Genomic DNA, 22,903 nt, shown 5'->3' with positions numbered 1-22,903 from the left:
TTGGTCTCTCTCCCCCCCCTTCTCTCTCTCTCCCTTTCTTCCCTTTATCCCCTTCTCTTTTTCTCTGTACTTGTGAGTTGTTCAAAGGCTGGCTGTGACTGACAGGACCTGGATCTTGATGCACAGAAAGAAACGTCACTGGTAGCTAATGAGACCTAGGGAACAGTTAGGAGCCTCACACACATACAGCACACGGACACACATGCATGTACACACACACACTCTCTGGCATCACGCACACACACGCGCGCGCGAACAAGAGGCAGTGTTTAAAATCACCACGGCAGCTGTGCGCGTGTATAGGGAAGAACTGTGTCAATAACAAAGAAAGTAGCTCATTGGTGTGGTTGAGTAAACAAAGCTAACCCCGGACATTCCAGGAACCACAGTTTGGTATATAAACAGGCCAGTGCCTGATGAAGACAGACAGGGATTTCTGAGTCAGAGACAGAGAGAGAGAGAGAGAAGAGATAAAAGGGTGCTGCAAATCTTGAGCAGGAGGAAGACAAGACTCACCGGGGTGCTCAGCTAATTGGAACCAATCCTCACCACCAACCAAGGGGCTTTACTCTCCCTTTTCCTATCTCTGTCTGACACACACACACACATGCCCTGGAGAATGTGTGTCTGTAGCTGTTGGGTCAATGTTAGCATTAGCCTATACAGCTGGAGAGCACTCCTAGAGTTCAGGGCTTCCCATTGTGTCAGTCTGCTGCATCTTTTTATGACTGTCTTGCTCTCTCTCACTCTCTCTCTCTCTCTCTCTCCCTCTTTCTCTATCTCTGTCTCTCTCCATCTCTCTCATTCTCTTCTCTCTTTTTGTGCGTGGCTGGAAGCCAGCGCACCTAGTATAGCATTTGTCTGGTTATCACTCCCTCCCTACCTCCCTTACTCCGGCCCAAGTTTATAATAGTTTTGCTTTTTTCATTAGTTTTTATTTTTATATCATTTTAACTTTTTGTTTTCAATTTCAGTTTAGTTTTAATTAGTTTTTAAAGCAGATTTGCTAGTTTAGTTTAGTTTATATTTTTTGAAAATGCTTAGTTTTATTTTAGTTTTTTTTCTTCTGCGCTAGCCTCGTGAGACTATCCGGATCTCACAAGTTCAGGTTGTTTCACTCCGTGTGAGAAAAACCATCTGGCGCATGTCAGGCTTCTTCTGCACAGGGGCACGGCTAAAACAAAATGGAGGATAGATTTCATATCCACCCACAAAATACTAGGCTTATGTATGCAATGAAAAAGACTAAAACTAAGGACATTTTCTCTATAATTTTTGTTTATTTTAGTTAGTTTTGTAAACACACAACACAGTTTTAGTTAGTTAGCGTTTTTTTGTAAAGCCTAGTTTTTATTTTTATTTTAGTTAACTTTAGTTTTTTCATGCCTAGTTTTCATTTTTTAGTTTGTTTTCGTTAACTATAATAACCTTGCTCCGGACAATGTTGGCCTGCATCTCTCTGTTGGGACCACTAGAGGCAGTAGTCCCAGCACACCAAAATCAAGAAAGACCAAAATCAACCACTACTCCACTGCAAAAGTAGAGTAGTGGTCAGAGCATTGAACTCCCACCCGGGAAACAGGGGTTCAAGACCCGGTGGGGATGACTTAATGGGACTATACCCCAAAAAAAGAGAAATCAAAAGCCCTAATGGTGTCTTCCTTCCTTTCATACTAAATTCTAAATATATACAGAATATATAATTACGAAAAACATACAGAGTTCACAAATACAAAGCAGTCTATTTGTTACATTGTAGCAATAAAGAACAATAATTGAAGAGAACATTTATGTAAGTCGCTTATGAAAATGTAAGTACAATAATAGTGTCTTAATATATACAGAATAGCAAAATACAAAAAATATACACGGAATCATGTATAATGTGAAGTGAAATGCTATGTAATTAACCACAAGTGGCAGTAGTCCCAGCACACCAAAATCAAGAAAGACACTAAAATCAACCTGCCGATCTTTACTCCACAAGTAGTGGTCAGGGCATTGGACTCCCACCCGGGAGACAGGGGTTCAAGACCCAGTGGGGATGACTGAATGGGACTATACCCCAAAACTTCACATGTTCATCCTTTCACTCCAACTTTACCCCTTGTCTTATAGGTCAGATCTTGTCCCAACCCCAACCCTTATTCTAACCTCAACCCACACTAGGGACTGGAAGAAGGACACCAAAACCAATCTGCCGATCTCCACTGCACAAGTAGAGTAGTGTTCAGAGCATTGGACTCCAAGACCCGGTGGGGATGACTTTATGTTATCATTAGTGTAACTGCTTTAGCCACTGACCTCTACCATTAATGTTATGGAAGCTGCTGCTAGTTGTTGTGAGCTCATGAGCTAACTGGCTATCCCGCTCTTATTGTGCTGGATTAGCATTGGAAGCATTAGAACTGATGTGTCCAGGCGACAAGACCTATCTTAATTTATCAGACATTATTTCATGTCATTTCAATTCAAAGCTATTTCAGTGGCATGACTAGCTTCCGTCCTACCAGTCCTGAACAGAAACAAGCCAGCCACGCACATAAGCCAGGCTGGACCTGGCCTGGTTTATCTCTGTCTCCCTCTAGCTCTCTCTCTCTCTCTGTGCCTCTCTCTTTCTTTCTCTTTCACTTTTTGATTAAGAACAGAAATCACTGAAACCTAGAGGAATCTCTTTAGAGGAACAACCTTCCAGGCTGCAGCATTAGTTACAGCAGAGTAGCTCCATGTGTGAAGCTAGCACTGGAACCAGGAATTCTAGCACTGCGATGGAGAGCTCAGCCACGTGTGACTTGGTAATATGGTATTGATCCCAGGATACTGATCATCTCCTGTCTCTGGCTGTTCTGTTCTCTCCTGAGTTATAGCTGTAATCAAATGCAAAAACACATGTGCAGCCAATGTGCGTTGATCAATAATAAAAAGGGGATTATGAATTTCAGGGAGAATGATGATGATGGATACTTTTTTGTGCAGTTCGATACATTGGTTGCAAAGTTATTCATCCATCACAATACAGTACCTACCTTTGTTGCCTACTAAATAAATGTAGTGCTGCAAAGCTTTCTGGAACATTATCCTTGCCTCTTTTTTTTTTAGCAATCTCAATAGTCAGTGTGTCTTTCCTGTCCTGTTGTTGATGTACCTGCCAGTTTGATGTGAGACTAAACAATTTGTTCTAATGTCCTATCCTGTGTGCCAGTGTCTGACACCTCTCATTTCCGGTCCTGTCTCTTCTCTCCTAGATCATCGATGAGGAGGACACCCAGTTCATGACCAACTGCCCCCCCGCGGTCACAGAGAGCACCCCCCGTAGGAGGACCAGGATCCAGGTGTTCTGGACAGCGCCCCCCACAGGCAGCGGCTGTGTCATCCTGAAGTAGGTCATTGAATCACCTGTTACATTAGGAGAGTAAAATAATGAGTGATCTAATGCACATGCACACACACACACACACACACACATACACACAGACACACACACACACACTTAGATAATTATCATAGAAATAGATGGTTACATCACCCTGAGACCCTGCCACAAGCCCTGCCCACATAGATAATTAGCATAGAGCGAGCATAGGGTTCCGACCTCTACTCATTCTCATAAAGAATGACATAAGATGCAAAATTGCTATTACCATGACTCATTTCTCAATCACCTTCAAACTGATGAATCATAATACTGTGTTTCACATCTAGTGTTCAGAGGTGTGAAATTAAGGTGAGATTGAATTGGTCCAAGAACAATTAAAGTACCTCATGTCAGAAAGTTCATTATTCTCCTTTTCCCCATTTTTCACCGCTCTAACCTCCCTGCACATAATTGGAACAGACAGCTCATTCTCCTGCTTGCTGAGCCCAAGTCTCTACCATTAGACCAATAGAAGATCTTTGTGGATCCACTGAATATTGAGACCAGCTCTTTTCCATGCTACACTCCGCCTCTCCCCTCTCCCTTGGCATGGTTCTCAGAAGCAGCTCTCTGCTCCGCTGACTACCCTGAGCCATCTCACTCCTAACCACCTCCCTGTCGCTCGGAAGAAATATTCACAAGGGTTACTTTTAATTTATCTCTCCGTCATGTTCGACAGATGGCTTATTGCCATCTTGGTACCATTCCAGCAAATATTGCGCTGCGAAACATCTGCTATGCAAATTTAGCCCGTATTGCTGTCACTTTGACTGTGCCTGACAGAGTGGAGATACAGCGTGCCGATGTGGTAGTCTTCCTCAGCGCCGTTGCTCCGCCGCTGGGCTGGCGGCCAGACGAAGGTTGACGTGAGGCATGGCTACCTGCTTGGCCCTCCCAGCATCAAATAAAAGCCCAATTACTGCTCCGAGTGCTCCCTTCCCTCCCCCTTCCCCTCTAAATGCCATTAGTGATATCGTCGAGTGTGGCACATACTCCACTGAGTGTCATGGTTCCTCCGGAGCTGAAATACTGCACCTCCCAGAACAGAGGCCAGTCACGAGGATGGTTGACCTCATCTAGCCGTGTTAAGAATTTCCTCAACTTCATGGCCTGTGGCTCTCACATTCACTGTCAACTGCGGGTTATTACTACTTTACATAACATACAGTACAGTTAAGAGTGCCTTTCCAAATCATGTCCTATCAATTGCATTTACCATGACTCCAATCAATTAATAACTAATCTAATCACTGCCAAAGGTGCCTCAACAAAGTACAGGAATAACGGGTCTGAAATCTTACATGTACATGTGGTATTCCATTTTTTTTTTTTTTTATACGTCTGGAAACATTTCACACACAAAAAAGAAGAAATTAGTCCATTTTGGAATAACAAATCAATAACATAACAAAATGTGGAAAAAGCGAAGGGGTGTGGGTACTTTCTGGATGCACTGTATGTGTGTGTGTGTGTGTGTGTGTGTGTGTGTGTGTGTGTGTGTGTGTGTGTGTGTGTGTGTGTGTGTGTGTGTGTGCCCCACAGGGTAATATCCTTATGGGCTTAACCAATCATAGCTCGCACACACCTGTGACCAATTAGAACAGGTGCACCATTATAAAAGTGTGTCATACAATACAACTCCTCCTAGAAACGAACGACTGAGAAGAAAGAAGAAGCTGACTAGCCAGCGACTCATTGCGGAGCCGGCGACGTCCCTTGGGGCGCCCTGGTCGGTGCTGCCTAGTCTGCCTGAGAGATTCTTCAGTGGGACATCCACTCTGCTTCCGCTGCATGGGGCCGCAGCACGCCAGGGCAGGAATGGTGCCGTCTCCTGACTGCCGAACTGCAATCTCAACTAGAGCCTCTGGAGAGGTTTCGCTGGACGCACTTCTTCGACTGCCTGCCGCTGCCGGCGGCTCATGAAGATCCTGCAATCGTGGAGGGCGGCTCAGAAGAGGGAGAGGATCTCGGCGCTCCACCTCAGCCGCCAGAGCCCATGCTGGTCCTTCCCGGGTCTAATGACGAAGAAGAAGGAGGTATGGGGGCCGACAGCAACTCCGCTTCCAAAGCGTCTAATGTCAACGGTTCTACCTCCGGTGATCCCAGGCCCGGGTCCTTCGACTGTGATCTCCCGATGCTACTGGAAAGAGCCGCAATCCATCTCAACGTTCCCCTCCCGGAGATTACGGCTGTGGCGGGGCTGCCACTCTGGAGCTCCGTCTGCTATGTGCTTCGTCTCCTCCCAGCTATGTCTGACCTGGAGACGTTCGTAGAGTCGGGATGGGACCACCCTGCTTCCCTGAGAGCTCTGCTACATCCCTTCATGCAAGCTACCAGGGTCGCTGAATGGAACGAAGCAATGACAACTGCCTCCCTGCCGCTGGAACCTGACATCGCCGCCATCCTTTTGCCTGGCTCCTCCGCCTGGGGTTCGGCTAGGAAGCCCTCCACGCCCGACCCCAAGGACAAGACCACACTGTCCCAGGCGGAGAAGAGCTATGCGCTGGCTCATCCATCACCATGCTTGCCATCTACATCTCTATCTGTTGAAGGGTCCGGGCGCTGCCACATCGGAGCAGCAAGTGAAGGTCGCCCAAGCTGACGTGGCCATTGCCCATCTTGTGAGAGTAGTCCAGCAGATTAAGTCAGTATTTCATAAGAATTGTTCACTTTGTGGTACAAGCACCAAATTTGGCATGAATAATGCCTAGGACCTACTTTTTCAGAAAAGCCCGTTAGCCACCTGCAAATCCAAGATGGTGGCAATTTTTAAGATGGACGTCGCATCAAATGTAAAAAAAAGGTTTTTCAATGTAGAACTTGAATGGCTGGACATATTTTAATGACTTATCAAAATGTATGTGTTTTGACATGACAAATACAGTAGTGCCAATAAAAATTCAATATGGCTTCCAGTTTAAGATTTTCATTTTTTTTGTTGTTTAAGCAGCCATTTTCGACTAAAAATAAAAAAGATTTGTTGTAATTCGATCAGAGAGAAGTTTCAACTGGATGTAGAAAATTCTAAGCAATCTTTTGATCCACTGTTTTAATCAATGTCAATTAGTTGACATTCTTTTTATAAGAGAGTGATGTCAAAGCACAACCAGGGCACAATGGTGACATCATTGCTGCGAGACTCAGCATGGGGTTCAGTGTCGGCTAAGTAGTGTACTCACTGTAGTTGTCTAACTGTAGTACTCACTAGGTATAGTATAATTTAGTGTCCCAACTGCTATCTAGCCCTGTGTATACACTAGTAGTTAAGCTAGTTGTAGTATTGTAGTTAGATAGCCGCACCTGAATCGACAGGATGTGCCAGCGCAGGAAAGCCGAGCCAAGGGTAATGGTGCTGCAATTACCCTGATGGTGTACAGATCACACGGGACTTAAATGGCACTGGATGAACGATCGGGCTAGGTGTAGAGCACTTTATTTGAACCTAGTTGTATACCATAACTGAATGTGCTTAGATTGGTATTCTGTTCGGTTAGGTGGTAAAAGGATAGCCCCTCAGCCTAAACCGTCACACAAAATGTCCACTTCTACTCCACTGAGTTGTGCACCTCAAACTGACTGGAGAAAGTGTTGTCTCTGTCAGACTGATAAAAATTAAGAGTTGAAATCTCCTCCAACTCATTATGCATGTTGTCCTGAAAACAATGGGTATTTTATGATTGCCTGATTGATTGAAATTAACCAGCTGCCAATCAGGTTCGACATGTCCCGATTCGAGTTTGAGTTTGAGTGTGCCAGAAAAAGGGCAGCTGACATCCAGAATGACCCTGGTGAGGGGCACTCAGAATGACCCAGGTGAGAATGACCCTGGTGAGGAGCACTCAGAATGACCCAGGTGAGAATGACCCTGGTGAGGGGAATTCAAAAATGTGCAGGATTACGCTTGAAGTGTAGCAGTGTTTCTTGTGCGAAAAGATGGAACCTGAGTCTGAACTACGACAGGCAATGACCGCGCTATTGAATGACAGACTCAATCAATGTGCTCGTAACATAAATGATGGTAAATTTCTGGCTATATTAAGTGTTAGAGATGTAGTGGCACAGGAGTTGAAGTACCATTTCTCCTGCTTAACAGCCCTGTAACACAGAGAGAGGACACATCTGTTAGCAGCTGAGAAACAAGACAAAACTGGGATGTCTCCAGAAAAGGAAGCACTCCCACGTGTGTTCTCAGAGCTGCTTACCAGTCCAGAAACAACAGTAATGAGCCTATTGTTTTACGACTTGCTGAATTGGTTAGCAAGTACAAGCATACAAGAAAGGAAGAAATGTTCTTCTGGCATTCAAAAATATAATTTAAAACAACACATGGGTCCAGTCTTGTCAGACGCATCAAACTATTCTGATGCCATTATTCTTGCCAAAGCTGCCAAAATATTATGATATTATATTATTATTGTCCTCCCTTACTGAGAAAAGGCCTCTTTTGCACAGCTGCAATGGATAACTTAGGCCATAACCCATCATCTACAAGTGCAACTGCTTCCTTCCATGGAACAAGCATCTCTATCTTTCAGCATCCAACATCAGAAAATCAAGGAGAAGTTCGAGAGCCAATTGAAATTAGGAACAGTAAGGTTAAGAAAGTTCCAGATGTTCCTGATTCCTATACTAATGTTCATCCTGCTCTTTTCACAAAAAAAGATTCCCTGTCTTCCCAAGGATATGATTCTTTGCCAAATATCCTGTTAACAAAGGAATATAATGTCTCGAGCCTTGCCTCATATAAAAACTAGATGATGAGGTCAACATCACCTGATCAGCCTACCATGCTGAGAAAAAGAGAGGCTTAGAGTTTGAAGTAAGTATTACATCACTTTTGCCTCTTCTTCTGGATGAAGCCCATTCAGTTGCCACAGTAAAACTTTCCATGGACAAAATCAGAGATGCTATTGCATACCTGAATCCAGATCAGGTTCCTGTCATAACTGCAGACCAGCCAATCTATGCACTTGCCAAACAGGTGCAGTGGCAATGACCAGAACTGTATGGAGAGCAAAAATCTGTCATTATGTTTGGGGGGCTCCACATAGAAATGGCTGCATTGAGGTCTCTCGGTACCCTGCTCCAGGACAATGCATAGACAGGTGCTCTTGTGGAGGCGGGTGTGGCTTCTTCTGGAACAGCAGAGTCATTTCTTTCTGCTTCAGGCGTAACAAGAACATGCCAAGTTCACCAAGTTACAGCGTGCTGCATCTACATGCTCCAGATGGAAGCTTACCAATACTATTTGAGAGAAGAAAATTAACAAGCCTGGACTGCTTTAAGTTTTGTAGACTGGTGTGAGAAACAGAGAATGGAGAACCCGCAGTTTCAATTCTGGGATCTTGTGTTATCAATGCAATTGGTGACTTTCTCATTGATCAGGTCTTTCAAAGAGGCTAACTTCACTTTGTATTGTCAAGTATTGTCTGCACTCATCCCATTCTTTGCAAACAACAATATGACCTATGCTCGATGGCTTCCCATACATCTCAAAGACATGGTCTCTTTAGAACAAACGCATCCTCAGCTGGCCAATGAATTTCAACAGGGGATGTTCGTGGTCCACAAGACCCACAGGGAGTTTTCTGGCATAGCCATTGGCCAAGCCCATGAGCAGGCCAATGCAATTGTCAAGGGTGATAGTGGTTCCATTGGAATAACTGAGGACCCATCTGCACTGAGGCGATGGATGGTATCTGGACCAAAGGTTAGTCATTTGGTTTCTCAATATGAGTCTGCATCTCAGGTCAAAGTAGCCAGTGAAGATGTCAGACACCATGAACAGACCTACAGACTTAATCCTTCAGAGACAAGGTCCAGAAGTTGTTCTGTGTGATGAAGAATCTGGGCAACCCTTTTCAGGAGGAGTCCAGAGACCTTCTCACGTTAGACACAAAAACCATTGCACCTCCATTGCAGATGGAAATTAGCTTCCTTGCTAAATCTGGTGCAAAGCATCTCCTTGTTTTAACCAAAGCAATTAATGTATGTGCACACTGTCCTTTTTAAACTCAATAAACAAAACTAAACCTCCTAGTGCTGCAGAGCTCATTAGAACTCATCTTGAGAAAGGTAAGGTTGCCTTCAAAGACTTTTTCAACAGTCTGGGTGATGAGTCTTCCTTCTACAAACCCATAAAGAAAAACAAGGTTGGCTTCTTTCGCAAGTGCTAAAAGACGACCCTCGCCTCTTCTCACAGCTCTTCATATCCTTTCAATCATGTGAATGTGATCTGCTTGAGTTCTTTAAGCATGAGAACCAGTCTTTCCTTGCAGCATTGAGTGACACCGGAAAACTCCACAGAGGTCAGAAGTCTCAGCTTGTCAACATTCTGGAAACTGTTATTTTTCCTACAGAGACATCTACTCCAAAATGCGATGCCATCATCATTGATGGGTCTTCTCTTGTTTATTCATTGTCTCCAAAGGCATCCAAGACATTTGAAGAATATGCTGTCCAAGATGTTTTTCCAAAGATACAGGCTTACTCATCAAAATATGATAGGACAGACATCGTATTTGACATCTACTTGAATTCCAGTCTGAAGATTGAAACACGATCCAAACGAGGAAAAGAGGGTAGACACAGAGTGACTGACAAAACTAAAGTACCACCTAACTGGAAAAGCTTCCTTCGAGACAATGACAACAAGACTGAGCTTTTTGGGTTTCTAGCTGAGAAAATGCTGACGTGTCCGGACAATATGGTGATCGCGACCAAAGGAGAACATGTTCTTTGCAAATCCAACAGTCTGGAATGCTTAAGTCCTGGCAACCAGGAAGAGGCTGATACCAGAATCTTCCTGCATGCCCTACATGCAGTTTGCGCTGGGATATTATTAGCGCAATGTCTTTAGTGAATAGGTTTTTACAACGGAGCACATAGCTGGAGCAACTGACGCGCAATGTAATGGTGCAATTAACGCAATTCAACTTTAGTGAATTTGCCCCTGAATGTCATGGTAGATGCAAAATCTACCGCTTTCGACTTCAGTGCACACAGCTGTGTGCCTGAAAATGTGATGATTAGAATAATTTGTGATCAATACATTAAGATATGCATCTACTCCAAACATACAGTAGTTCAGTCATACTGACAGAAATAAGTTCCCCTCCTGCCACTGCTAACGTAACATTTGTAAAAATGTGTGAAATTTCTTGCAATTTTGTGAAAATAATGCCAAATATTTTTCCTACTCAAAAATCTATATTTTGATGACAAGATGATCAAAATTGGATTATCCTATCACAATCCAGGTAAAAAAAAAAAAAAAACATAAAATGTCTTTTTACAGTGGCCATTTTGGAAAACGGTGGCCATATTTATTTATTTTTCGTGGCTAACACTTGTACCACAAAGTGAATGATTGTCTCACTAATCTGCTGCACTAGAGCTGCCACTGCCTGCCTCGGCTTACTCCAGCAAGTGGGGCGCTTTTGCGCGCTGGTGTGGAGAAAGAGACGTCGCTCGGTCAAGATGATTCCGGAGTTTCTCCAACACCTGGTGAATCATGATAGCAGTTTGGCGGCATCCACTATTAAAGTGTATGCGTGCGCTATTTCCATGTATCATTAGGGGTTCACTAGGACTACGGTCTATGGGCATTCCCTGGTCAAGCGTTTTTTATCTGGTGTGTGTGTGTGTGTGTGTGTATGTGTGTGTGTGTGAGTGTGTGTGTGTGTGTGTCTGTGTCTGGCATCCGCTGTCTTCACCCTGTGCGTAAAGCTGCAGCACTGCCATGGGATCTGCTTTTGATTTTGAACGTGCTCTTTGGAGCTCCATTCGAGCCAATGGAGCAGCTTTCCCTCAAGTGGCTTTCGATCAAGTGGCTTTCGAACCGTGCTGCTCCTCGTTTTGACGTCGGGCATGCGAGTCAACAATTTAAGAGCGTTGACAGTCTGCCAGTGCCAGTTGTTGGTTTATCACGGCTCTGGGAAGGTGGGTTCGCCCCTGTCTAAACAGCGCCTTTGGAGGGAATTGCCAAGCCTTATGAGACTGCGGATCACCTTCTGCCTGGGGCTGTTCGGGCACACTCTACAAGGAGTGTGGCCACATTGGTTGCCCTGTTTAATGGAGTATCAGTGGCGGACTTGATCGACATCTCCTTTTGTCTGCTACTATCTTTTGTACATATTATCTGTGTCTGTGGCATCGTCTGTTCTGGGCACAGCTGCCAGGCAGAGTCAGCGTCGGACATGATGGGTATTTTGGCCTGAGACAGGACCGTTGGGTGAGCAGCAGTCCGTCTCTGTCCCTTTTGGGTCTGGGTGAGGCTCAGACGGGTTGGATTAACTAAGTGTGGCGGGTAAGAGCCAGTGCTTGGGTTGTGCCAAGCTTTGGTATGGTCATTACCTTGGAGCCCTGGCTGGTTTTTGTTAACGGGCTCAACAAAAGTGTAGTTCCGCTTATGCCAATAAGAAGCTTGCTCTGTAGGGCGGAGCTCCACGAAATAGAACGATGGTTACACATTGTTACCCTAGTTCTATGAGTGGAGTGAAGCCCCACAGGGTGCAGACTTTGCTGAACCCCAGTCTGCTCACTGAAAGTTTTGGCTAGGAGCAGTTGTGTGGTCTCGGCATACTTTTATAGTAGTGAACCTGTTCTAATTGGTTGCAGGTACATTTTTTCTCCAGTCAACGTAGCTAGCTACGATTGATTAAGCCAGTAAGGAGCTTGCCCTGTGGGGCTTCGCTCCACTCATAGAACTAGGGTTACGATGTGTAACCATTGTTTGTATGTGTGTCGTGTGTGTGTGTGTGTGTGTGTGTGTGTGTGTGTGTGTGTGTGCGTGTGTGTGTGTGTGTAAGTTTGCATGTGTGTGTACTGTATATATGTGTGTACACAACACCGGAACCAAGGGTTAAATAATCCCAGTGGAACTAATAAATGTGGACTGAAGCCCAGCCCAGTAGAATCCAGTGGGCTAAATAGCACAGCTGTTGACAGAACCATGGAAATGTAGCATTAGTTAGGGATGTGATCATATTTGGAGGCAGACTACTGTGTGCATTCAAGATGGGTCAGTATTCATCTCAGATGATGATGATGGTGAAACATTTGACGTCAAATATGTCTGGTATGAATGCACCGTAGTTTAGGATCAGGTGAGGATGCAGAGACAGAAAGAGAGAGACAGAAAGAGATAGAGAGAAAGACGGAGAGAGTGACAAAAAGAGGGAGAGGGAGTCTTGCTGTTTTGACAAGATGCCTGATGTGGCGTACCGTTTTCTGTGCGTCCTTCTCCTGGCTCTGAGGGCAGATTTGCATACTGGGAGGAGGATGTGCGGACAGTTCAGGTCGGACAGGGCATTGAGCTTTCTGACAGTGTGATGTGACCATCTGGGGAGCCACAATACGCAGAGTACCCCTCACTCCTCCACACACACACACACACACACACACACACACACACACACACACACACACACACACACACACAAACACACACACACACACTTCTTCTACACTGTTGGCATATAGAAAAGTGTGTTCAAAAGTGAGTTCAAAAAGGTAAAAAGCATCTGGATTCATATTTTGATGCAACACTCCTATATTTGTGGTCAGCCATTTTAGGTTGTATAGTAAAGCCCAGAAGTGCCCGCATGTTGTGGCTCACCATTCTCAGCCTATTTTCTGCCTCCAACCCCATCTACTCCACAGGGCGAGCATCGTCCAGAAGAAGATCATCTACTTCCAGGATGAAGGCTCCCTCACAATCAGACTGTGTGAGAGAGGTACAGACAGACACTCCCTGTTATCACATACTGTGTGTACTGTACTGCAATGTAAATTCATGATGGTCATGCCATTCCTCTGGTCCACAAAATATAATACAATCTGTCATCTCTCTCTCTCTCTCTTTCTCTCTCTCTCTCTACCCCTCTGTCTCTATATTTTATTCTCTTTCTCTTTCCCTCTATATCTCTCTTCTGTCTCTCTCTTTTTCTGTGTGGGTGTGTGTGCGTGCGTGCGCATGTGTGTGTGCGTATGTGTGCGTGTGTGCGTGTGTGTTTGTATTCTCGTCCCTGCAGAGGCTGTGTTTGGAGAAGCTACAGTGAAGCCTGGTCTGGAATGCTGTGCGTGTGGAACTGCCAAGTACCGAGTCACCTTCTATGGCAACTGGTCAGAGAAAGTTCATCCCAAAGACTACCCCAGTGAGTCCCTAGGCGGCCAATACACACACACACACACACACACATTCACACACACACATACACACACACACACACACACACACACACTACACACTCCTCGTTCTAGTTGTGTAGTCACAGCTTATAAAGATAATCTCCATAAATAATTGTAGATGTCAGTCTCTGCCAGGAAATAAGAAAACAAGTATTAGAACATCAGAGGAATTGGATTGAGTTCTGCTGGGCTTAAACGGATTAGCTGAATAGGTGTTTTCCCCCTCAGCTGTCATACAGAGAGAGAGAGAGAGAGGGAAAGAGAGAGAGAGAGAGAGAGAGGGAAAGAGAGAGATAGAGAGAGAGAGAGAGGTGTTGCTGAGGAGAACGTTGAGTGACCATAAACCCAAACACATCACCCATTGTTTTCTTGTTGATATAATTCTATATTCACCTCAATAATGTGTGTGTGTGTGTGTGTTCCCCTCCAGGACGGGCCAACCACTGGTCTGCACTGATCGGGGCGTCTCACACCAGAAACTACGTGTTGTGGGAGTATGGAGGCTTTGCCAGTGAGGGGGTCCGCCAGGTGGCTGAGCTGGGCTCGCCCATCAAGATGGAAGAGGAGATCCGACAGAAGGTAGCGGCGCTCTCTGAGAACATACACACTCTGAATAAAATAAGGAAGGAAGGAAGGAAGGAAGGGAGGGAGGGTGTGTCTCAGGAGGAAGAAGGAAGGAGGAGGGGTGAGTGTACAATATAAAGCTTTGAAAGGTCTCATTTGTTTGGCTCTCACCAGCTCCACTGTTAGTCTCTCCCATAATGCATTTAGGGGCAGGGTGACGATGTGGAGATGACATATCTCAGAGTGATGGAAGGCAGTGTGGCAGGCACCACCACACGCAAACCTGATTGTCGTCCAGTTATCAGGCTTCATCGGCTGTGTCAGTGTGTCTGCTCTCAAAACTTCTCTCTCTCTCAGAGGAGAGTAGAGTTCAATATAAACCACTGGAGAATGCTTGTGAGTGTGTGTGTGTGTGTGTGTGTGTGTGTGTGTGTGTGTGTGTGTGTGTGTGTGTGTGTGTGTGTGTGTGTGTGTGAGTGAGGAGGGCAGGGGTGATAACTGATTGATGAGATTCTGAGGTGACATTGCTTTGTTCTCCTCATAAAGACAGCCAGTCTATACACCTGGCAGGTGTGACGAGCATATTGATGACACATCCACCCCTGGAGAGGTCAGCTCTGACAAGGAAGTGTCTGACCCCGGCCAAGGTTTCTCTTACCTGTGGGGATCAAACCCCAGTCACCTGTTCGTCGAGCTTGCGCTTATTTTGGAACCGCGAGCACGCCCTTGTTGTCCGAGGACAACGGTTCACATCCTCAGTCTCTCTGTCATGGCTACCTCAACACGGGAACCAAACCACCTCCACTACATTTACATTGTATAGAGTGGACCAAACACCAAAACCAACCCTTAGAAAGACCGAAAATGTGATTGAAAACAAAAAAATCTTGTGAGGGTGAGTTTAACTAGAAATAGCGCATACCAAATAATGCTACGCTAGAGATTAGTTTTTAAGATATCATTATGATTGTCATCTACGACCATACCCTCATGACGTGTTTTGCGGTAGCCTGCCACAGTGTGACCTGAATGAGCAGCATGCTGGGAGGAAGCGCTAATGTGTTTCTGGGAGGGGCTGTGGAACAAGCTGCTGTGACATTCCTATTTCCTGAACAGTATGGAGGCACAGCCATTAACATAAAATACATATAATCAGAGGCAGAACAGCACAATCTGTCGAGTGAGTGTGTGTGTGTGTGTGTGTGTGTGTGTGTGTGTGTGTGTGTGTGTGTTTGTGCGCGTGTGTGCGTGTGTGTGTGTGTGTGTGTGTGTGTGTGTGCATGTGTGTGTGCGCATCTGATCATGACGCAGCAAACAGCTCCCTTCATCAACTGTTGTTGAACAAGTTGTTACATGAAACGAGTCAATTCAATAACATTTCCATTGGTGTTATAAAAAGCTAGTCTCCTTTGTTATAAAGAAACCCCACATACACACTGTGACTCGACTCACAATCACAATATAAAACATCCACATGCTTGCTGAGCAGGTGACGCATGTGCTTTTATAGTGCATTAGCTACACTGACATAGACATTTTTATATTGATCCAAATTTCCAGTGCATGAATAAGAATGGAAAGTGCATGTTTCACATACCATAATCATGTGCTGCATTAGAGGCTGATGTGAACAGACATCCAGAGAGCATGTCTCCACTTCTCTATGTCAGTGTCTGTCTCTCTCTGTACCCTCTGATGTAGGCCTGGGCCCCGTACTACCAAGCTAGTTCAACAGATCCAGGAGAACTTTTCGCTAGCTCACTCGAGTAAACCAAACCACAGCAATCACAGATAAACGGTACCACGACGGTGGCTATCAACTCGTTAAGTCTACCCAGCTGGTCCAATCTAGCTATTAGCATGTTCACTGTAAAAGGGGAGGTATTTGCATGAAATTACCAATTGAAATCTTAATATGGATATTTGGACACAGTCATGCTGCAAGCTCTGTCCACCTCATTTTACACAAGAGGAGCAATATTGTAGAAATATGAACTATATTGCCTGTGGATGCGTTTTATCAATATCCTCATGAACACGAATTGGCTATCACTATAAATGGGCCATATATTTGTATGCCGTGTAAAGCAATTATAGTCTATGCCTATATCTTATTATTCCGTCTGGAACCCTGTGAGCCTGGCAAGGAACGCTTAAATAAAGCGGTAACACTTTACAATAAGTGTACATTAATAAGCATTAGTTAATGCATTATTAAGCATTAAGTAACAGTTAACTAATGTCTCTATTAACCATTTACTAATGTTATTTATGTTAACTAAGGTTAACTCATCCCTAACCCTAACCTTAACTAAGGTATTAATTAACATTAGTAACCTAACCTAACCCTAAATAAGCATTAGTTAACAGTTAACTAATGTTTTTTGTGACCCTTATTGTAAAGTGTGACCAATAAAGCAAGTGTAGGCTACAATTTATTTTCTGAGTTTCAGGTTGGAGCAGACAATGTGATGTCTCTATACAAGAGGAGTTTAGAACTCGAGATTAAGAATTAAGAAATATTAAGACGGAAAAAGTGAAGCTCGAGGGGGAGAGGTAAGCTATAGCCTACAAAAAGAAGAACCCAAGAACGTTCCAAGTGAATTGATCAGTCAGCCGGCAGTGCTTCACATGTTTTGGTCCATAGGCTAATCTGTAACCTAACCTGCCCCGGAGCAGGTTAGCTCTGCAGCATAAGTTACCATGGCGATATAGCACCGAGAAAAGTGATCCACCTTTGTGATATGGATAAACCAGGCTTGAACCTGAAGTTACCGTGCTAACCCCGTAACCCTGTTTCGTAGTACAGGGCCCTGGTCATTTAGCAGGGCAGGCTGCATGCTACAGACAGGCAGCTCTCAGAGTTCAGGGGGCTGTAAGTCCTGCTTTAAGACAATATTGGGCATAAACAGCAACAAAAAAAAGTTTATATCAAAAGCTGAACCCGGGAACCGAACCCAGGTCGACGCATTACAAGGCTGATGCATTACCGCTCAGCCACCAGCAGTATAGTAAACCCGACAGGAGAAGTAAACATAAAGGGAAGGAAGCCGGTCCAAGTATGGCAAATGTTGTTTTCTTTTAATTCGTGTATCTGCCCAGTGATTCTGATCCGCACCAAAATTTAATGTGTTCTAACTTGGCCCATGCTACACACCACCACAGAGTTTCATGAAAATCGCTCTGGTAGTTTTTGTATAATCCTGCTATGTGACTAACAAACAAAATAACACACACGACTGAAAATATACCCTCCGCCAGTGGTCACTGGGCGGAGCCAATTAGACAAAACTAAAAAGTAAATTTATTACAAATCAATTAATTTAGAACTAGTTAAATCCGACCCCGTCACAGTCTGTCCAGGACCCCTGCAGATACCTGTGCCAAATATGAATGCTGTGAGATACATGTCTTCCAGTTTTGGCAACATGTTTTATTGAAACGGCATGCCAATAAAGCTTCTTGACTTGACTTGAGAGAGAGAGAGAGAGAGAGAGAGAGAGAGAGAAAGAGGGCGAGAGAGACAGGAAGAGAGAAGGAGAGACAGAAAGAGAGAGAGAGAGAAAGAGAGGGAGAGAGAGAGGGAGTCTTGCTTTATTGACAATGTCTGGTGTGGTGAGAGAGAAAGACTGACCTAGTGCTATTCCACACAGTGTTCGTTGTTTCAAACCATAAAGGTGGCTGAATATGAATAAACCCCAAGCTCCACACACATGTAGTCATGATCTAAGATCATTGATTCTGGGCCACTTTTGAGGTTTGATCGGAAACTTTACTTTTGAGTGAACTATCCCTTTGACGTCAATCTTTTGGATGTGGGCCACTGGATTCCTTCCTGGCCGTGTGGATGTTCTGCCGGCTGGGTCCTTTGTTCTGACAGGGACCCACAGAGAGCTGCTTGATTCGCTATGCTGAAAGGTGTATCCAGAGATTTATCGGAGAACAACTGTCTAATTTCAGCACACTGGCGGTTTTCTGTTTGGCTGTCAGCTTGGGTTTGCTGGTGCCTGGGAGACAGCAGGATGAGAAAGATAGGCCCGACCAACCACTCTGTTGGCTGCCAAAGCTGGTGGTTTTGGCTTGAAATCAGGGACAGTTTGAATACATTTTCCCATTTGACATCTCATTCAGTGGCAGAAAAATATAATTGTTTTACGTTGTAACAAGATATGTTCTGTGCAGTGTTGGGCAAGTTACTTGATTAAAGTAAAGTTACTGATTACTTTCTCAACAGTAATTAGATTACTTTACTGATTACTCGCTTTGAAAAGTAATCAGATTACTAATTACTTTTGAGTTACTTTCTAAAACCAGATCATTCCTTACCCGAATTAATAGAAGTGTTGATCTAGGATCAGTTTTGCATCTTAGATCATAATAGACGCAAGAAAATCTGATCCTATACCAGCACTCTTGGCACATCTTGACATAAACAGTCAGTTCAGTCACAACTGCAGAGACCACATATGCATATCAACCAAATGAAAATGAGCAGGCATGCGTGTACATAAAGTAATCACATTTTTATTAGATTAGTAACTAATCTGATTACTGAAAACTCAAATGCAATCCCTTACATTACAATTTACTGGAAAAAGTAATCTGATTACAGCATCCGTTAGTTTGTAATCAGTTGCTTCTAACACTGGTTCTGTGTGTGTGTGTGTGTGTGTGTGTGTGTGTGTGTGTGTGTGTGTGTGTGTGTGTATATGTTTGTGTCTGCACATCCTGAAATGCTTTTAGATGTGATGAGACAGACCTGGTCTGGATGTCCAGTCATAGAGTCTAGTCTGGAGATCGTGCTCCAGTTCAGTGTGGTCAGGAGTTGCGGAGTCCCGGGGGTCTGCTAATCCCTGGATTACTGGGGAATCTCAGTCATCCTCAGAGGACTCAGCTGTGATAGGAGGACAAAGCATCTCCTACCTCACCCCTAATCCCATGGCCCACCTCCCTTAATTCCACTCACCTCCCCGGGGAGCGATGGAAGGCTGACAGCACGCACAGGTGTCCCCAGCCAGCCACTCGTTCACGGTCCCAGTTTAGACAGACCGGCGTAGTAGAGGTGGTTTGGAAACAATGCTCAGGTAGTTTAGATTTTCAAACCCAAAAGCTGCCACGGGCCACAAGGTAGGCATGGGTGGCACGTGGTAGATGATGATGAACAGGGTCTTGCACCAAATGTCTTCTCATGTTAAACTCTTTTGATGCTGCACTTTTTTCAATTTGGCATTTTGAGCAGTCTGGCATTTCTTGCTTGGATTATTGCCTCTAGTCTGAAAGTCTGTGGACAAATCACATCTGTATCTCCTTTCCTCTTTCGCTGGAATGTCTATCCTCTTCTTCTTCTGATAAAAAGAATTGTAGGTGTCTTTGTCTGGCTGTCTCTCCTTTTCCTTTTCTAACAGTTTTTTCTGAGCTTGTCATAGAGGGACAGAAGAATGGAGGGAGGGATGGATGGAGGGAGGGAGAGGGGGAGAGAGGGAGGGAGGCAGGCATTGGGGAGAGAACTTTTGTTCTCTTTCATCTGAATATTCAGCTCTAAAAAGGACATTTCTGCAGACCTGTCAGACAGATCCACGGAAGGAAAGGCAGGCAGAAAGACAGGTAGACAGACTGGGAGACAGGTAGACAGACTGGGAGACAGGTAGACAGACAGGGAGACAGGTAGACAGACTGGGAGACAGGTAGACAGACTGGGAGACAGGTAGACAGACAGGGAGACAGGTAGACAGACTGGGAGACAGGTAGACAGACTGGGAGACAGGTAGACAGACTGGCTGCAGGAGGGTGGACGGAAATGCAGGCAAACAGACAGAAAGCAGACAGACAGACAAACTGGAAGGCAGACAGACAGACAGAGACAGTCACAGACAGACAGACAGACAGACAGACAGACAGAGACAGACAGACAGACAGACAGACAGACAGACAGACAGACAGACAGACAGACTGGCAGGCAGACAGACAGACAGAGACAGACAGACAGATAAACTGACAGACAGACAGACAGACAGACAGACAGACAGACAGACAGACAGACAGAGACAGACAGACAGACAGACAGACAGACAGACAGACAGACAGACAGACAGACAGATAAACTGGCAGGCAGACAGACAGACAGACAGACACAGACAGACAGACAGACAGACAGACAGACAGACAGACAGAGACAGACAGACAGACAGAGACAGACAGACAGACAGACAGACAGACAGACAGACAGACAGATAGACAGACAGGCAGACAGACAGACAGACAGACTCAGTCCTTACCCGTGTATCTCTCTGTCTGAGTCCTTCAGGCAGCATCTGACAGCCTTCCTCTCAGCCTCCTGACACATCTTGACATCTCTGAGACGCAGATAAAATAATACACTTCTATGAAGTCCTTCTCTCTTCACAGTGAGTCTCTGGGCTCCGAGGAGCTTTTTCACCACTTGAAAACATCACTAACCTCTGAAGATCTCTGGAATCTAGGTTTGCAAGCAGGGTCTGCGTGAGAGATAGGGTGAGAGTTTGTGTGTGTGTGTGTGCGTGTGCGTGCGTGCGTGTGCGTGTGTGTGTATGTGTGTATTCTCATGTTGAGATTCAGGCGATAATATTATGGCATAAACCCAACAATTCCCACAAGCCCTCATAACAATCAAACACACAGCAATTGCAATACAATACAAAGCCACATAACACACACACAAACACACACACAAACACACAGACACACACACACTGACACAGACACACACACACATCACTTCTTTAATTCATGAAGGCTCCCTCATGTGTTTCGAATAACAGCCCTTGGCTGGCATGTCCTCCCTATGTAAATCAGCTCCGCTGGGCTGGCTGACAGTAATCTGACCATTTGCTCTGTGGGTTCCTGTCCTCTACACACACACACACACACACACACACACACACACACACAAACACATACTGTACACACACATATTCACGCAAGCAGTGGAGTCCCAGGGCTCTTGCTTTACAGAGAAAGCTGCATGGGCACAATGTTGTATACCAGCAGCCAGAGGTTTTGAACGGGGACTACACTAATAGAATTAAAATACTGTCTCATTACTGTCTGCGGTGATGTACTGTGTGTTCACACCCAAGGCCTCCAGCTGCATTCCCAACACTTCGCTACGTAACCTCTGAGCAGCAAACAGAACTAGAAATGGTGCTCAGAGAACACAGACCTCCGCCCATGAATGAATTTTGTGGCTCTGTGCGAGCGCTCATGCGTGGTATTGCTGCGTTCATTAGGTCGAGAGCTTAATGCCAGTCCAAATCCTGTGTCTCTGTGACCTTCCCATGTTGAGATATTGTCGTTTCAACTCCCCCTATTGACAATGAATGGGGGGAATTTTTCACTCCCCAAGTCCAAAAAATTAAGGGAGGTGAATGGCTGGCCATGTTTGGGCAGCTCGTGGACCCACCCTGTTATTCGAATCCACTCCAGAATTTAATGGGTTCTAAATTGGCCCATGCTACACCCCTCAACTTTTTTAGAAAGTTTTAGGAAAAGGGGTTGGGTAGTTTTTGTGTAATCCTAGTCCAAAAAATGAATGGAGTTGAATGGCTGGCCCGGCTGTGTTTGGGCAGCCTGTGAACCTGCTCCAGAATTCAATAGGTTGTTAGTTGACCCATGCTACACCCCTACACCAAGATTCAAGAAAATCAGTCTTGTAGTTTTAGTGTAAACCTGGCCAAAAAAAAAATTATGGAGATGAATTTCCGGCTGTGTTTGGGCGGCTTGTGGACCCACCCCGTGATTCTCGCTCCAAAATGTAATGTGTTCTAAGTTGGCTCATGATACACCCCTCCACGAGTTTCATGAAAATCAGTCAGGTAGTTTTAATCCTGCTCACAAACAAACAAACCAACAAATAAACCAAGAAAGAGCTCATGGACCTGCCCCATGAGTCGGATTCGCTCCAAAATTTAATGGGTTCTAATGCTGCATTCCATTTGGCCCGGGAAGGCGTGATTCACACGATACTACTCGCCGTTTTAACTGGAATGCCCCTCTTCACTTGTTTTCTCCACTTGTGAACTCGTACCACTCGACCCTACCCTCAGTTCGCTCTGGAAGTCGTGAACAAGATAGCAGCTCCCTGTGTAACTAAGTGAAACTTCCATTCCCACATAGGGGTCCGGCGGCCTGTATTTGCACTATGTAATTTTTTACCACAAGCCAAGGTTTTCTCTCGCATTAACGTTCTGCTTTACCTTTAGCTCTCCTCTTCGAATTTGCCGGCAGACTCCGTTTTCCTCAGCTTGTCAGTTGTCAACAAATGCACGTGAGAGCATGGACGACGCCAGGATTTTTTCTCTCCAGGGGCTAAGGAGGGGCTTGACCAATACATGGGGGTGCTAAGAAAAAAAGTTGATTTTCATGACAAGGGCGTAGGAATGATTTTGACATTAAACAAGCCATATAAACACGCCGTTTTCATAGCTTTAATAGGCCGTTGTTGCTTGTCAGCCAGCTTGGCTGATATAAGATACTCTTCTTCAATTTGTTTGAAACATAAAGTAATACAATTTAAAATTGTATAGAGATTGCATTGGTCTAAAGCGAGATTGGCCAAATTTACACCAAATTGTGATCCTAATTGTGATCACTGTGGACCAACACAAGCCACTGTATCACACATGTTCTGGCTCTGTTCAAAACTATCAAATTTTTTGCAATCTATATTTAAATTATTTTCGGACATATTACACATAC

The 22,903-nt window shown here is 44.8% G+C and overlaps 1 protein-coding gene across 1 annotated transcript in view; it reads left to right on the top strand.

Moving 5' to 3' along the window:
* Positions 1–22,903, top strand: part of LOC311320821 (spondin-1-like) — a 49,985-nt gene that overhangs the window by 4,790 nt on the left and 22,292 nt on the right. Inside the window, exons 3-6 of the mRNA XM_084452664.1 lie at positions 3,246–3,379; positions 13,079–13,152; positions 13,450–13,572; positions 14,037–14,185. Coding sequence (XP_084308790.1) covers positions 3,246–3,379; positions 13,079–13,152; positions 13,450–13,572; positions 14,037–14,185 — 480 coding nt within the window. The remainder of the gene's footprint in view (positions 1–3,245; positions 3,380–13,078; positions 13,153–13,449; positions 13,573–14,036; positions 14,186–22,903) is intronic.

This window comes from Borostomias antarcticus, assembly GCF_949987555.1.
Source record: "Borostomias antarcticus genome assembly, chromosome: 18".
In the NCBI taxonomy this organism is placed as follows: Eukaryota; Metazoa; Chordata; class Actinopteri; order Stomiiformes; family Stomiidae; genus Borostomias; species Borostomias antarcticus.
The sequence above is the reverse complement of the archived record's forward strand: the minus strand, read 5'-3'. Positions and strand labels throughout refer to the sequence as shown.